The sequence below is a fragment of the Gekko japonicus genome, unplaced genomic scaffold (genome assembly GCF_001447785.1).
Source record: "Gekko japonicus isolate JY-2015 unplaced genomic scaffold, Gekko_japonicus_V1.1 scaffold300, whole genome shotgun sequence".
NCBI lineage: Eukaryota > Metazoa > Chordata > Lepidosauria > Squamata > Gekkonidae > Gekko > Gekko japonicus.
Window position 1 is genome coordinate 408,569 of NW_015169179.1, and position 16,220 is coordinate 424,788.

A 16,220-nucleotide genomic window follows, 5' to 3' on the forward strand; every position below is an offset into this window, starting at 1 on the left:
TTCCCCAGGGAGAGCCGTCTGTCCCCTTTCTGTTGTCATCTGCTGCCAGCAGGTGAAGACTTCTTTGTTTCATTTGGTGTTCCCTCAGTGATCCCTCCTTCCTGCCCAATGTTTTAACTGTTGCTTTTCTGTCTTTATATGTATTTTAAGTCTGGTTTCAATGATGCATTATTTTGGGTTCATTTTAACAGTTTTAAAATGCCATTTTATTATGCATGTTTTATTTTGTTATCTACCTTAGTGCTCCTTGTGAGGGCAGAAAGAATACAAACTTTGTAAAATAAATAAATAAACAAATAAAATACAGAGAGGAGGGCTAGGGTGAAGTGGAGAAACCAGATTAGCATGGTGCCTAATTTTGCTTGCCCAATCCTGTGCCTTCATTAGTCTTGTGCAGCTGCCACTTTCACTACTGACTACACACTTGAGCAAAAGAAGGGCACAAGGTCCCATGTTGATTCTGTTCTCCTCTCTCTCTCTGGCTTGCTTAATGTTCTTGCCCAACTGGCCTCTTGTGAGAGAAAGGAGCTCTATCTATCAAGTACATCTTTATCCCTCCCTTCATCCTTCATGGCAAGGTACACAGATCTCCCTTCATCCATTTTATCATCACAACAATTGTTCCTTTCCCCATCCCAGATGGAAGACCCACAGCTGTCACTGGTTGTGAAAGAAGAACAGTTCTGCAGAGAGAGGAAACATTCTCTCAGCCTCATCCTGCATATCCATTCAGATGCAAGTCCCATTGAATTTCAACAGAAAAGGGGGATTTTTCCATCCTTTTCCAACCTTACAGCTCAAAAACTTACAGCTGTGTTGACTCAGGAATAGACATGTGAATAATTGTAGCCTGATCTTATGCATGCATACTCAGATATAAATGCCAAAGCACTCACTCCCAAGTATGTATGAATATAATTAAAGTCTCAGAAACATAAGGTATCTGCATAAGGAAAGGCAATGATGAACAGGAGGACCCAAGAGGCATAAATACAGGGATACTGGGGTTGAATTTCAGAAGACTAGATCCGAGAGGCTTCATTGGTCTGGACAGTTCATCCAGACATTCTACTGCTATAGAAGTATACAAGTAGGGCAGCCAATCTCCTGGTGGGCCGTGGAGATCTCTTAGTATTACACCTGATCTCCAGATGACAGAGTTCAGTTCCCCCGGAGAAAATGGCTGCTTTGGAGAGTGGACTCTATGGCACTATACCTGCTGATGTCCCTCCCCAAACCCCACCCTCCACAGGCTCTACCCCCAAAATCTCCAGGTATTTTCCAAGCCAGAGCTGGCAACCTCATATACAAGCAAGAGCAGACCACTTTCTCTCTTGTCTGTCAAAGGTTTGAATTTGTTAATATGAATTTGCATTACTGAATTTTTGTTATTGGCTTTTTGCACATATACACACCTGTATGGATGAGAGACTCACCAAGTCTTTAATTTTAAAAGTCTGTGGTATTACAGACTGATATTTTTTATTTTTTTCACTAAAATCCGTCTTGATGCAGTAAGTACAATCCTATATTGTGAAGCAATAGCAGACGGTGCACATGCATGTCTTGCAGCTCTTGACCTTCTGAAGATTACCCCATGCAGCATGAATGATCAGTAACTTAGGGACACACTTACTGTATTGCTGAAGGACAGTGTAATGGGTATTTTACATACCGTACTTCAAGATTTTGAGGCTTTGTCTTTTTTTAGGAGAGCGAACTCCACCCAGCAACTGAACATGAGGAAAGAGATATCACCAGAAACTATGGATTTTAGAGCTCTCAAGATATATGGGTGCTGCTACAATTTATTTCTCATCTTCATGGCAAGCATTTTATTATGCATGCATAAATCCCCTTGATTTAAATTTGTATGAATGATATTGTAATCCAAGAAAGTTTCTTTTAGTCCAACAGACTTTAGAGGTTGTTCCCTTTCAGTGAAGATAATGAGTAGAACATACTAAAAGTGTTGGAACACTAACCACAGGCTCAACAGTGGTTTAAAGTCATTAAAATGCTTAAATTTTGTGAAAGACCAGAATTTAGATTTTTCATATCAGTTAAAATTGTGTGTGTGTGTATAAACATAAAATATTAAAAATAAAAAGATGGCAGAATATTCAGGAACTTCTAGCTTCCGTCCCTACAACTGCATATATAGCAATACCTTTTTTTATCTCTTGCTTCTAAGTCAACCAATCAAGTTTCACAAGCAGCCAGTACAGCATAAGGGAGTAACCACTAGATTTGGACCAAGATATAGGGATTCAAATCCACAAAGCAAACTAAGTAAGTGGCTGTGGGTCAATCAACATATTTCAATCAACTCTTACCTCACAAGTTGATGTATATTACCCTGAGCTCCTTCAAGGAAGAGTAGGATGAGAGAAAGAAAAGAGCCCTGCAAATCTCCAAAGTTACTTGCCCACAAGCTCTTTTGCCATTGAATTTTCTTTGCTATTGAAAAAACTCTTTTCATGAGGCTATGACTCTAAACAAAGTTACCTGGAAGCAAATTCCACTAAAAGAAGACTTCCAAGTAGTAGGTAAACATGCTTAGATCTGTGCAGAAAGATTCCTAATGCTGCAGCTTCTGGTTCATTTGTGCATCCTGTCAAGGATCTCAGTTGCTTGTCAAAATATCCTGCTAGTTTTGAAATAGAACCTACAAATGCTGCTTTCAAATGATTTACCTAATAGAATAAAGGGGGCATGTCTCATCTTGTCAGATTATAACATACTTCTGGTCTAGTGCCTGGGAGTCTGCAGGTATAAGTTTGTGCACTAACTAAACCCTGTCAACACTGCTGATCGGGCAGAAGGAAGCGGGGAGAAAGAAAGGAGAGATTCCAACATTGTTCAAGCCTGTTAATCTCCACCAAATGCCAAAGTAAAACACCTATAGACAATGCTTCCATTTACCTGTCAGAAGATTAAAAAAACAAAACACTAACAATACTTACTATTCATATAGCACTGTCAGTGCTAAAAACTCTTCAAAGACATCACAAAGTTTTAGTCCAGTGGTACCTTTAAGACCAACAAAGTTTAATTTCTGGGTATAAGCTTGTGTGTGCATGCACACTTAATCAGATACGCACACAAAAGTTGTTACTCAAAATTAAACTTTCTTGGTCTTAAAGATGCCACTGGACTCAAACTGTGTTCTGTAGCTTCAGACCAACACGGCTACCCACTTGGAACAAAGACATCACAATAATAAGGATGGCCAGTATTATCCCCATATTAAAATGGGGAACTGAGACCGACAGGGGTTTACCTAAGAAGAGTTTCTCTATCATTAAGCCATATTAGAACCATGTTTCTACATATACAGTTATGGAAAGAAAGGGAAGGATGCCAAACAAGGCAACATTCTGGCAGCCTCTGCACTTCAGTGAAGTACACCAATCTAATTTCAGTGTTTATCTTTTGATGTTTATGAAGTATGAAAGTGAAGTATGCCCTCCCATAAGAGATGTTAGAAACTAACACTGTAGAAGGTGAGAAATCAGGAGTGCTGCTGTGTTGTCGTTGCATGCAAGGCGTTCCTCTACTAGGTCTCTCTTGATCTGCAGTGCAAACAGATACCTAAAAGGAGAAGAAAAAAATCACTAGTATTTCTTTTTCCACTTAAGCTGCGGCAAATCATTCACTCTGGCTGCAATCATATGCACAATTAGACCCGACACAGGTGCGAATGCCAGACGGATTTAAAGGACGCGATCAGACAACAACATCTGGGAAGCACCCCGCAGCCGTTGGCAACCCGTTCTGCTCCACCGCAGATGCAGAGTTAAAAGACACCGGGGAAAATCCGGTAGTTAACGGGTTGCGACGGGCCACGGATGGACTTTCCCACGTCCGATCATTCCAGTGCACTCTCATGGCATCAGGATGGTCTGATCAGGCCATCCCGACTCTGTGCTGTTGTCCCCCCCCCCCCTTGCAGTATGTGCATAATCGCAAACTCCATAGGGAGCCCTCGGTGCGGAGTTGCAATTCATCGATCCCTCGGTTAAGCGCATGGGGAAAAAACGGCACCAAACCCCCCCGACTCACCCACAGTTGCCTCTGATCATGCACTGACGGACTGCGCCTGCAGCTTCAAAGGAAGGTGTGATCGTGCAACTGCGGGCCAAATTCCTCCAGAGGAAATAGCCTCACTCCCCCCCCTCCATTTTTTCTGCCATGTGTGACTGCAACCTCTGAGTGCCTCCTTCCTGCTAGATACTAGTTAAGACCAGCAATAGCTGGCAAGCTGCACACCTACACATCCTGTTCTACCACATGGCTCCTGCTGATATGGATGTAGTGCCCCATCCCCCAGCTGCTGCTTCTGTTAAGTCGTGCGCTTAACAAAGAGTCGGAGAGTGATTCAGCAAGAATTGCGGTTTATTCTTCAGCTTAGTTACGATCGCCAGCCAGAATCCATTCAGAGACAGAACAGAACGAGAACAGAACATACACTGGCTTGTCGATATTTAAACATTCCCGGCTAGTGTAGCCACACCCCCTGTACAAATAACAACCTATGAGGTTGAAGATATAAAGCCCAATCACAAGCGGTCCCGCTTTACAGCGTGATTGGTAGACACTCTCTGGGCTAGGACTCCTATTGGTTACATTAGGATCCTAGCCTAGGCTGAAGCTTAACATAGCGTTTCAATGAGACGATTCGCATGTCGGTATTTACATTCAAGTCAATACATAACAAATCCCTCCCCCCTAAGCAAAAACATTATGAACAATCGTACTCGCTTAAGTATGAGGGCACTCTGCGCATTCTCTGAGACCTGCGTGGCTGTACAGGCTCAGTAGACTTCCCAGCTTGGGGAACAGCATCAGGCTCGGGGACTACAGAGTCAGGAGCACTTCCAATACTAGCAGTGGGTCGTTGAGTAGGGGTCGGCCCTGACTCGCCGACAGTACCGGGGCCCTCGGGCACATCGGTACTCACCTCAGGAAAAGGTTGTGGAAGGTCCTCAGGATCAGGTAGCTCATTTGGCTGCGAGGTGGACGGACCTTATTGGGAACACTCTGCTGCTGGGGCCTCAAGTCGTTGAGGTCTGGATGCAGCCTATCCAGCAAAGACGCTAGGCGTCGCCCCATCAATAGTTCGGCCGGGCTGCGGCCTGTGGCAGAGCACGGCGTTACGTGTTGCCGTAGAAGGAATGACGCTAGTTTCACTCCCCAATCCCCGGATGTTAGCTTGGCAAGCGCATCCTTGGTCGTGCGGACCATTCGCTCTGCCTGCCCGTTCGATGCTGGGTGGAACGGGGCAGACGTAATTTGCCTGATGCCATTGTTAGCCAGGAATTGAGCAAACTCTTGCGACACGAACTGAGCGCCGTTATCGCTTACCAGGACATCAGGCAACCCATGCGTGGCAATTAAGCGGCGCAACACATTTATAACAGCAGTGGAAGTGGTGGTAGACATTGGCGCCACTTCCAACCATTTCGAAAAAGAGTCCACCACAATCAAAAACATTTGACCCTGTACTGGGCCCGCCAAATCTATGTGCAGCCTCGACCAAGGCTTTCCCGCCGATTCCCATTTCTGTGGGAAGGCGGTTGGCGGTTCGGGTCTCGCCTGCTGGCATGGCGTACACCCCCGTACCCACTCTTCAATGTCAGCATCCATCCCAGGCCACCATACATATCCCCGGGCCAGAGCCTTCATATGCACCATGCCGGGATGGCCCTCGTGTAGTGATTTCAGCACTTTTTCGCGCCAGCGTTGCGGTACAATCACTCTGTTCCCCCACAGCAAACAGCCCTTTGATACCGACATTTCGCTTTCCCGCGTTTTGTACGGTTTGAACTCCGGCTCCAACGTTCCTGCCGGCCACCCCCTCCACACCCAGTTAATAACACGACTGAGCACAGAGTCTTTTGCTGTCGCAGCAGCAATGTCCTTAGCAGACACAGGTGCCTCCGGCAGTTCCTCGATAGCTAGAATGGAGCAAGTAGGAGCAGGGTCCAAGTCCTGGCCGGGCAGAGGGCAGCGGCTGAGCGCATCAGCGTGTCCAATGGCCTTACCCGGCCTGTGCTCCAGGTCGAACTCGTAGGCTGAGAGGAACAAAGCCCACCGCAACATGCGTGCGGACATAACATCAGGGAGTTGCCGGTCCTGGGCAAAAATCCCTAGCAGGGGCTTGTGGTCTGTCACCAGTATGAATCTCCGTCCAAACAAAAAGTCATGAAACTTCTTAACAGCGGAAACTAGCGCCAAAGCCTCTTTGTCAATCTGCGCGTAGTTTCTTTCCGCTGCTGTTAGCGACTTGGAATAAAAGGCGATAGGGGCTTCCCGCCCGTCGGGCATTACGTGGCTCAGCACAGCTCCCACCCCAAATGGGGACGCATCAGCAGCTAACACAAGCAGTTTGTCCTCATCATAATGTGTTAACACTGCATCAGACGACAACAATTTTTTCACCCCATCGAATGCCCGCTCATGCTCTGGACCCCACCTCCATTTTGTGTCTTTATGCAGCAGGTTGTGCAATGGGGCCGCAATCGACGCCTTGTGGGGCAAGAAGGCGTGATAAAAATTAAGGAGTCCTAGGAAGGACTGTAACTCCTTCTTCCCTTGTGGCCGTGGGGCATTCTGGATTGCGGAGACCTTATCGTTAGTAGGATGGACCCCAAACTCATCCACCCGGAACCCCAAGAACTCCACACTCGGGACTCCCACCAGGCACTTCGACTTTTTTACCTTCAGGCCCGCATCAGAAAAACGTTTGAGCACCTCCCGCACTCGGCACAGCAGCTCGTCATCAGATTTGCCCGCTATTAAGACATCGTCAAAATAGGGCACCGTGCCCGGCACCCCCCTCAACAACCCCTCCATGAGGCTCTGAAAAATCCCCGGCGCAACATTCACTCCGAATTGGAGTCGATTTACTCTAAACGCCCCCCTATGCGTTACGATGGTCTGGGCGTCAGCCGCCTCTTTGGTCACGGGGAGTTGTTGGTACGCTTGGGCCAGGTCGAGTTTGGCGAATACCTTCCCTCCTCCCAGTGATGCCAGTACGTGGCTAATGACTGGTACAGGGTACGAATGCTGCTGCAAGGCTTTGTTAATCGTGCACTTGTAGTCAGCGCAAATTCGTATTGACCCATCGGGTTTAATTGGAGTAACAATGGGGGTTTCCCATTTACTACAAGGAACTGGTTCCAACACCCCTTGTTCAAGTAGCTTATCGAGTTCAGCCTCGATCTTTGCCTTGAACGGAATGGGCACTTTCCTGTATTTTAGGCGTATAGGGCGTATAGCAGGATCCAACTCAAAAGACACTGGGGGACCATTATACTTTCCCAATCCGCCCCCAAACACTTCAGGAAATTCAGCATATAATACAGCCCATTTATTTTCCACAACGTTATTAACTCCCACAACAGCAATACCCAGAGGCTCAAACCAGTCCAACCCGAGCAGGTTGGTACGGTTTCCCTCAGCGATCAAACATGAAAGCACAGCACCTTTCCCTTTGAAATTAACTGTAAACGTATCCCTCCCCGCCAGAGGGATTCGATTTCCCTGAAAATCGGACAATCGGATGTCCGCAGCTCGCAACCTCCGCCGACTTCGTGTTGGGAACAGCTTGTGCCACGTCTGCGTAGACAAAACGGTTACCGCCGACCCGGAATCCACTTCCATCTCACACGGTGCGCCGTCGAGATGGAGAACGACGTGGATCTTTTGTCGGCTCTCGGTGCTTAGGACGGTGGCTGTGGCTTCTGACGACAGGCTCCCTGTCATCTGGCGGGTGTCTTCTTTCGGTGCGGCTCGGGGACGTTGGTGCCGGCGGGGAGATGAAGCTGGTGAAGACTTGTTTGCGGCTCTGCATACCCGGGCAACATGCCCCCGCTTTCCGCACTTCCGGCAGTCGAGGTCTCTCGCCCAGCAACGCTCGCGCCGATGTTTCCCGCCGCAACCGTCGCATGCTGTACACTCGGCAGGTTTCCGTTGGGTCCGCTTGGACGTTCCCGCCTTCACTTTGCAGACGTCATCATCGGAGTCGCTGCTTGCGTCGTTAGCCCTCTGCTGGTGGACGCGTTGATCAGCTGTGGCGACCCGTTGTCTCACTTCCCTGGTTGACCTGTCAGCAGCTTCCGCGGCGACAGCCTCGGCATAGGCGATGGCCCACGTTAGTGTAGTTCTTGCGAACAAGCGTTGCTGCAGTCGCTCGTCTCTCAGCCCACAGACGAGGCGATCTCGGAGGGCCTCCTCCACATTCGCGAAGTTGCAAGGCCGTGCTGCCTTGCGAAGAGCTGCAACGTACTCAGCTATGGACTCATTTGCGTTCTGGCCCCGCTTGTAAAAAGCGTGCCTGCAGGCGATTTCCGACGGCTGTGGAGAGAAATGTGATTTCAGCTTGTCTGTCAAGCTTTCAAAGGATACGGTTTTGAGGTCATCTGGTGCCACCAGTGACCGGGCGATGTCAAAAACGCTCTTCCCACACGAGCTGAGTAGAGTCGCTCTCTTCTTCTCCTCCGTCGTGATGTCATTCGCCTCCAGATGGAACTCAAACCTCGTGAGGTAAGAGTCCCAGTCTTCAGTAGTCGGGTCGAAGCATTCGAACTTCTGGCTGCTCCACCAGAGCGGGGGGAACCTGTGGCTGGCCGGCCTCGGCGATCTCCTCGTTGTCCGACATGGGGTCCGTTCTAGCGGGGCTGCCTACCCGCACTAGAATCCCACCCTCGTCGCCAATTGTTAAGTCGTGCGCTTAACAAAGAGTCGGAGAGTGATTCAGCAAGAATTGCGGTTTATTCTTCAGCTTAGTTACGATCGCCAGCCAGAATCCATTCAGAGACAGAACAGAACGAGAACAGAACATACACTGGCTTGTCGATATTTAAACATTCCCGGCTAGTGTAGCCACACCCCCTGTACAAATAACAACCTATGAGGTTGAAGATATAAAGCCCAATCACAAGCGGTCCCGCTTTACAGCGTGATTGGTAGACACTCTCTGGGCTAGGACTCCTATTGGTTACATTAGGATCCTAGCCCAGGCTGAAGCTTAACATAGCGTTTCAATGAGACGATTCGCATGTCAGTATTTACATTCAAGTCAATACATAACAGCTTCCTACTGCCACACCACTTCATAGGCAGTTCCTCATAAAGACAAAAGGCATCATCAGCCATAGCTATTTTCATTCATATGCAAGCTTTAGCCACACTAAGTCTTACACAACTGCACAACTACTATCACTGGTAGGCTTTGCATCAAAAGTGCTCAAGGAGATATACTGTGAGAACCCAGCCCATGTTGCATAATATGATGTCCATATGACTCAATGTAAGCGAGGCACCCATATCAGCTGGGCTTTTGGTGCAGTGTCTGTTTTCTATGAGCCCCCCCCCCCCGCCTCAGGAATGGAGCACCCCAATGAGAAAGTAGGAGCACACAGCTTTGATCTTAAACCTGCAGACAGGCTCTATAGGATGAGATACGCTTGTGGATATCCTAGACACAGACCATAAAGAGCTTTATTAAGAATAACCTGCACTCTCAGTTGCTGGAAGTGGACTTGCAGCTAGTGAAGACTGATAACTTATGGTCCCTTTAACTTGAATCTGCTAGCAGCCTAGCCATCACATTATCTTTCTGCCTACCCGACTAAATAGTGGGGCCACGCTCCCTCTCAATCCCTAAAATCCACATATACATACATACATACATACACTAGAAATAAGGCCTGTTGTGGGAAGAAATACAATGAGCTCTAGAAGGAAGCTCCAGGTGAGTGTCCCGACTGTAGCTGGTGGGGCGGCAAAGGTAAGGGGAAAATAGAGGGAGGCAAGCCGTATTTATTTCCTTCTGCTTAGCTATAAGTCAGGGCTGTCTCAAGTCATTTTGCTGCCCCAAGTGGGTAGTATGGGAGGACAGCCTCATGGTAACAGATATGGTTCCCTCTGCCCCTGACGTATGTTGATTTGGGGTTATGCAGTGGCAGCTAAGGTAGAAAAGCACCTCCTCCTATGCCATATCTTCTGGGTTCCAAGGGTCTGGAAAGCGGTTCCATAGCCAGTTACAGGGTTGTCAACTCTGGGTTGGAAAATACCTGTAGATTTCAGGGGTAGAGCCTGGGGAGGGCAGGGTTTGGGGTGCGGAGGGACCTCAGCAGAGTATAATTCCACAGAGTCCATTGCCCAAAGCAGCCATTCTCTCCAGGAGAACTGATCTTGGAGATCTCCAGGTGCTGCCTGGAGGCTGGCAATACTACGGGGAAGGCCAGATCTGTAGATTTGAGGGGTAGATCCTGGGGAGGGCAGGGTTTGGGGTGCAGAGGGACTTCAGTAGGGTATAACGCCATAGAGTCCACTGCCCGAAGCAGCCATTGTAATAGCAGGGAAATTTTCTGTAGGGGAAATTATGTTCTGTGATTTCTGGAGATCTCCAGGCCCCACAGGGAGACTGGCAACTCCAGTGACCATTTAAGAGAAAATTGGGATATGTATTTTGAAACTGCAGTGACCGCTTAAGGGGAAATTTGGATATGTATTTTACCTCAGGACACATTCTATGACTCCCAACAGCAACAGAAAACTGTTTAGAGCTTCCGGTTTATGGAGCAGCAATGGCGGACGTTCTCCCCGAACTGCGGGAGAGCGATCCACACACCAGCGGTTTGGAGGGGTGCCACCTCAAGTGACACCCCCAAGGAGCCTTTGTGATAGGCTCCAGGCCAGAGGGCTTTTGAGGGATAGCCTCTTCGACGGCAGAACGCCAGAGAATTGAGGCTCCCCTCCGCCCTAACGGTCCAGCCGCTGTGTGGCCTCCGGGCACAAGCTGGTTTGATTGGGACAAGCGCCAGAGATCGAGCGGAATGGCATTTAAAGTGAGCGAGGTCAGAGAAACTGACCGACAATGAATGTGAGTTCAGAATAAACCATAAAAAAAAAAGCCCCCCCCCCCCCCCCGGTAAAAGCGGACCGTAAAGAGGGACGCCTTTTATGCGAATGAACGGATAAACGATATGAAGGGGGAGAGGGGAGGAAACACACAATGAGTGCTGCTGATCTTATGTCTGGTCGTCAGCTGCTTCATATATACTTATATGAAGAGGCATGGTATAAATATTTTAAGTAATAAAATGAGCTAACACTTCAATTCTATTATTATTAAGAAAATATATAGCCTGACTCTCCAGAGACTTACAAGATTCACAAACAATAAAAACCACCATTACAACATCAATATTAAAACAGGCTATAAATTAATAAGTAGCCTAAAATTATTTCCATGAAAAAGCCCCCAGGCTAGAAGCAGACAATAAAAACAGCTAAACACAAATGGAATACTTCCATTAAAAACCTGAATAAAGAGAAGGGTTTTAGTCAGGTGCCTGAAGGACAGTGAATAAGTACCAGACAACTATAACAGGGAAGAGCATACCAAATACAAGATGCAACTAATGAAAAAACCTTATCTCTGATGGCCACCTGCCTTGCCTCTGCAGGTGCAATTTTAATTCACAGGTTGGCCAGTATAGGTTGAGATAGTCCTATGAAACACATGTCTTATTTTCTTTGGCTTAATTGAAATGATGGAACAGAAATTTCTGACATTTGATATAAACTAAGTAAACTATGGAATAGAAGCTTTTGCCAATCCAACACTATCTATAGATCCTGCAGCTATCAATACCAATCATCTGCAAAAGGAGACATGCAAGAAGAAAGTCAGGTTCAACTATCAAGAGAGAAATCAATAAACACACAGCCAGGCAAAAAGACTGGCATACACTGTGACCGATTCTGCACAAGCAGCTGTGCCGCCATCGCTCTTCAGTTTCCCCCCGATCATATTGGTCAATTTCACACTATTCGCTGTGCGGCCACATTTTGACCTGCATCTCCCCCCAATTTCCCCCATGTCTTCTTGATCCTGTTTTTTGAGGATCGAGAAGACGATGAAGAAATTGGGGGGGATGTGAGTCAAAATGTGGCCGAGCAGCAAATAGTATGAAATTGAGCAATATGACCGGGGGAAATGGAAGAGCGACGGCAGCATAGCTGCTTGTGTGGAAACGGTCTGAGATTCAGACAGAAAGATATGGGCAAATAGACAGAGGAAGACAATGATGGATATACAAATAAACACCACTGGGCAGAGCAGCAGCTATGAGAGACTTGGAAATGTATAGTTCTTAAAGATGGTTACTTCTGCATACTACAGAATGAAAACTGAAGGAGCAACTGTTTCCTAAACACTTTCAAAGCAAATCATGTATGGAAGGATCCATTCTCAAGCAGAGGCACAGCTAGACAAGTTCTGCAAGAGATCAGGGCCCTGCGGAACCTCTTACAGTTCCACAGGGCCTGTAAAGCAGAGCTCTACTGCCAGGCTTTTGGAGCCACCGCCACCACTAAACATCATTAACAACCAGTAGTTGAAGGACAGGAAGCCCTGTTGTCTCCGGAATTCATAATAACAGCTAGTGCCAGCTGCCTGAAAGACACCTGAAGAACACCTAGGAGCTGGTTATGGGAAGAAAGAGCTGATATGGTAGCCATTGTTGATTCAGTAACAACAATACTAGCACCTACTATGTTATTGTTAATTGGTTTTAGCATTGTTTTAAATGACCTAATTGTTTTACTGTAAATATATGCTGGTTTTATGTAAGCTGCCCTGAGCCAGCTTTGGCTGGGAGGGCGGGGTAGAAATTTGAGAAATAAATGAACAAACAAACAAAACTCAAATAATTAATACTAAAATTAATGACATACTGAATTAATATACAGAACAGTACCCAAGGAAAAAGCCTAGTATTTGTAAATCACCACTTAAAATGTCCTAAACTAGGTCTCTCTTCCTTGCGGGAATTTCTAAAATGTAATTTGGGCAATTTTCTTGATACAGAATTCTTTCTGTACCCAGCATGGCCCTCAGTTTGGAACAGGTAAAAAGGTGTCAAGTTTATTCTAGACTAAATAAAAAATTGAAATCCGGATCTGTTTAACGTCAACCACATCACAGCAAAGTCCTAAGCAGGTCTGCTCAGAATCCTGCTGACATTTCTCAATGGGACTAACTCCCAGGGAAGTGTTTTCAGGACTGCACTATAAATCTCCAGGCCATTTTACATTAAAGCTATTTCATTAATAACATCCCTCATCTCTTAGTCAAACTGTAAATAAACAATTTAATAGTGAGAACTACTTTACCTGGTATATTCTTCTTGTAATTGACCAGGATCAGGAGGAAAGAATTTTACAGCTAGACGAATCATTGCATTCTTTGGCCCTACAGAAAAACAAGTTTTATTACATTTATATACACATCCATATTACGTTTTAAACAATTAACAGTATGATAGGCAGAGCATTGAAATTGCAACTGCTAATTCTCAAGCAAGGTTGTGTTAAGTGTCTACGTTGTCACTGGATAGCTGCAGTGACCCACAGCCCTCCCTAAGAATTCTCCACAAAGCATTCACAGCTTGGGAAACCTCTGTGCTTGTATTCCAGTCACTTATCAAGTGAACGGAACAACCCAAATGCAGCATTTCAAAGTACTTCATACCCAATAGCAAACTGACTGGCTTCTACTTTAAGTGAAAACAGCATCAATGCACAGGAAATATCAGAAGTCACAAATATTCTCGAATGATAAGTGACAGAGTTTTTCCACTGCATTATTGGTTGTGTGAATAAGATGATAAAATACAACCTATTCCACCAGCAACAATCATATTTGTGCTGTATTATACATGGAGCCAACCATCCCTATGTAGGCCTAGAGGTATCCAAGATGGAGGTAGCTAGCCTAGTTCTTAAGATCACATTAGTCACCATCCACAACCTCAACAAGATAAAGCAAAGTTCTGCACTTGGGGACTGTGGAAGACAAGGATGCTAGATAGTGGAGATGAGCAAAATAAATTTCCTACTGAAAGAATAATCCACATGAACATGTAGAAAAATACACTGAACAGACATTTCTGAACTTAAAAAGACTTAACAGCTCTGTAGAGAACCTTTAAACGAAAGACAGGTGTGATGGACTGACCTCCAAAACCAGGATGCTTAGTGCATCAAAAGCAGTGAACTGGGAGATTAGTAGTTAATGCCTCACTGTAAAGCACAGTTTGATTGACAGGCTGCTGCCTGTGTGCACCCCCTTCTCTCTGATTGGTCAACACCAGCTGAGGAGAGCATTAAAAAGTCTTGTCAGTTTTGTCAGAGGAGTCAGTCATTGTTTGGACTTTGGCTCGGCAGTAGCCAGTCAGGAGGAGTGTGTGTGTCTGTCTGAGGGAAACGGACAAGTTCATTTGGAAAGTGAAGGGACAAAACTCCTTACCCTTAGTGTGTACCATCACATTTGAGGAAAAGTTCAGAAATCAGAACTTTAAGTGTCAGCCAGATCCGGGGTTTAGGTTTGACAGAAGAGACTGGACCAGTAGGCTGAAACAGCCATTCTGGTCAAACAGAAAAGGATTATTGCTCCTAGAAAGAGGAGGCTATTTCTTACCCAGTTATTCAGTGGGTTTGATTCAGAAGGAACCCTTCTGAGTGTGTGAAAAGGGAAACGGTCCTAAACTCCTCAAGAGTCAAAAGGAAAGTTGTAATCCCAGAAGGGAGGTATTTACATACAGGAAGAAACTACTAACTTCCAGGAAACTAAGATAGTTATAAGAATCTTTATTAAGACACACTGTTGCTGAAAGAAATCTCCAAGACGAACAAACCTCTCACAGTTAAGAACTCAGTCTCTGAGAAAATAAGCTTCAACTATATTGCCTGTTCAAAATATTATTATAATGTATATAAACAACAAAATTCACTTCAGTTTCTCATCCCCTGCCTATTCCTAACCCAACTGTGTCTGTTCAATAAAATCAACATTCCCGTTTGAGCTTTACTTTGTGCCAAATGCCATTTACAAGGGGAATTACAAGAAGGCTCCTGCTTAGCTACAAATAGCTTCTCTGTCACAGGATGTGACATGGAAAAAGTTATAATTCTATTATTATAATACTAGGAAGAAGGTCCGTTGCAGAGACAAATGCAACGAGCTCTAGCTGGGCTGCTGCCTGCCAGCCTGCCCCTTGGGAGAAGTAGGGGCGGCGGTGGCCTCGTCTGCCGGGCCCAGCAGCAGGTAGAGCACAGTTGCTCCGCCGGCGCCTGTGTCCCAGCTTCCTCCACCAGGGTTGGAGAGGAGAAGGGTCTAGGCGCAGCAGCGGGCCCGCATCAGGGAGGCCTGTCGGTGTGGTGGCAGCGGGGTGCAGTGCGGAGCGGCGTCAGAGCCACCAAAGCTGCTGCGGATGACAAACGTGTGTGTGCTCTTGCGCCTCTTCTCTGCCTCTCCCAGTGGGCCTGCTTACCCTCCATCTGGCGGAGCGCCCGTCCCCTCACCTTGCTCAGAGCACAGTGAGGCAGAGACGCCGCCGGCTGGCTCACCACCTCTGTGGGTGGGACAGAGGCAAGGGAGCTAGCCAATGCAGCCAGGGGATCCTTCAGAGTGGCAGGTGCGAGAGCGAAAGGCTGTGGGAGCGTGTGCAGGAGGGACATCAAAACTCTTTTATAATAAGATGCCAAAAAGAGGCTTTTCAGTCAGAGTAGGGAACAACATTTTGGCGGGAAAATTTGCCTCAGTATAAAGAAGAAGCAGGGGTCCATCAGAGTAGGTTTCTTAAGCTTTCTAAAGAAATTTAGAAAAAAGGAATTCTGAACAAGAGAACTCTTTTTATAGGATATCAAAGTTTAGCATTATAAAGATATTGGCTCAAAAGCCACAACACATTAGATTAAGAGATGCTGAGAACTGATGACAACAATTGCTTACTGTGCAACTAATGAATACAAGCATTGGAATGATCTTGCTAAGAGTCTTAGTGTTCTTCAACCAATCTATCTAGATTAAAAAAAAAATGTGGCCCTTTCATGAATATATTATCTGTATAAATTTACAAGTAGATAAAGCAATTCCTTTGAAATAGCAAAGAGCAACTTATAACAAGGGCAAATACTATACTTATCAACCAGAACAGAACACTACCACACAACCCAATCATTAATCCTAATATGAAAAAACCCTGCAGAGCTACATTTTAGATTACCTCAGAATTTTTAGTCCTTCTAACATTCCTTAAATGGTTGCTTCTTATATCCCTATGTGAATTCTTCAAATTTAAGCAGTCATACAACCAGAAAATGATTTTGTTGTGAACAACTTGGCTAGATTAATCTCTTCT

The 16,220-nt window shown here is 46.0% G+C and overlaps 1 protein-coding gene across 1 annotated transcript in view; it reads right to left on the reverse strand.

Annotated features, from left to right (window-relative positions):
- FARP2 (FERM, ARH/RhoGEF and pleckstrin domain protein 2) overlaps nt 1-16,220 on the reverse strand; it is a 113,729-nt gene that overhangs the window by 63,483 nt on the left and 34,026 nt on the right. Inside the window, exons 5-6 of the mRNA XM_015416084.1 lie at nt 13,192-13,270; nt 3,497-3,594 (exon numbers count right to left, since the gene is read on the reverse strand). Of these exons, the coding sequence (XP_015271570.1) occupies nt 3,497-3,594; nt 13,192-13,270 (177 nt within the window). The remainder of the gene's footprint in view (nt 1-3,496; nt 3,595-13,191; nt 13,271-16,220) is intronic.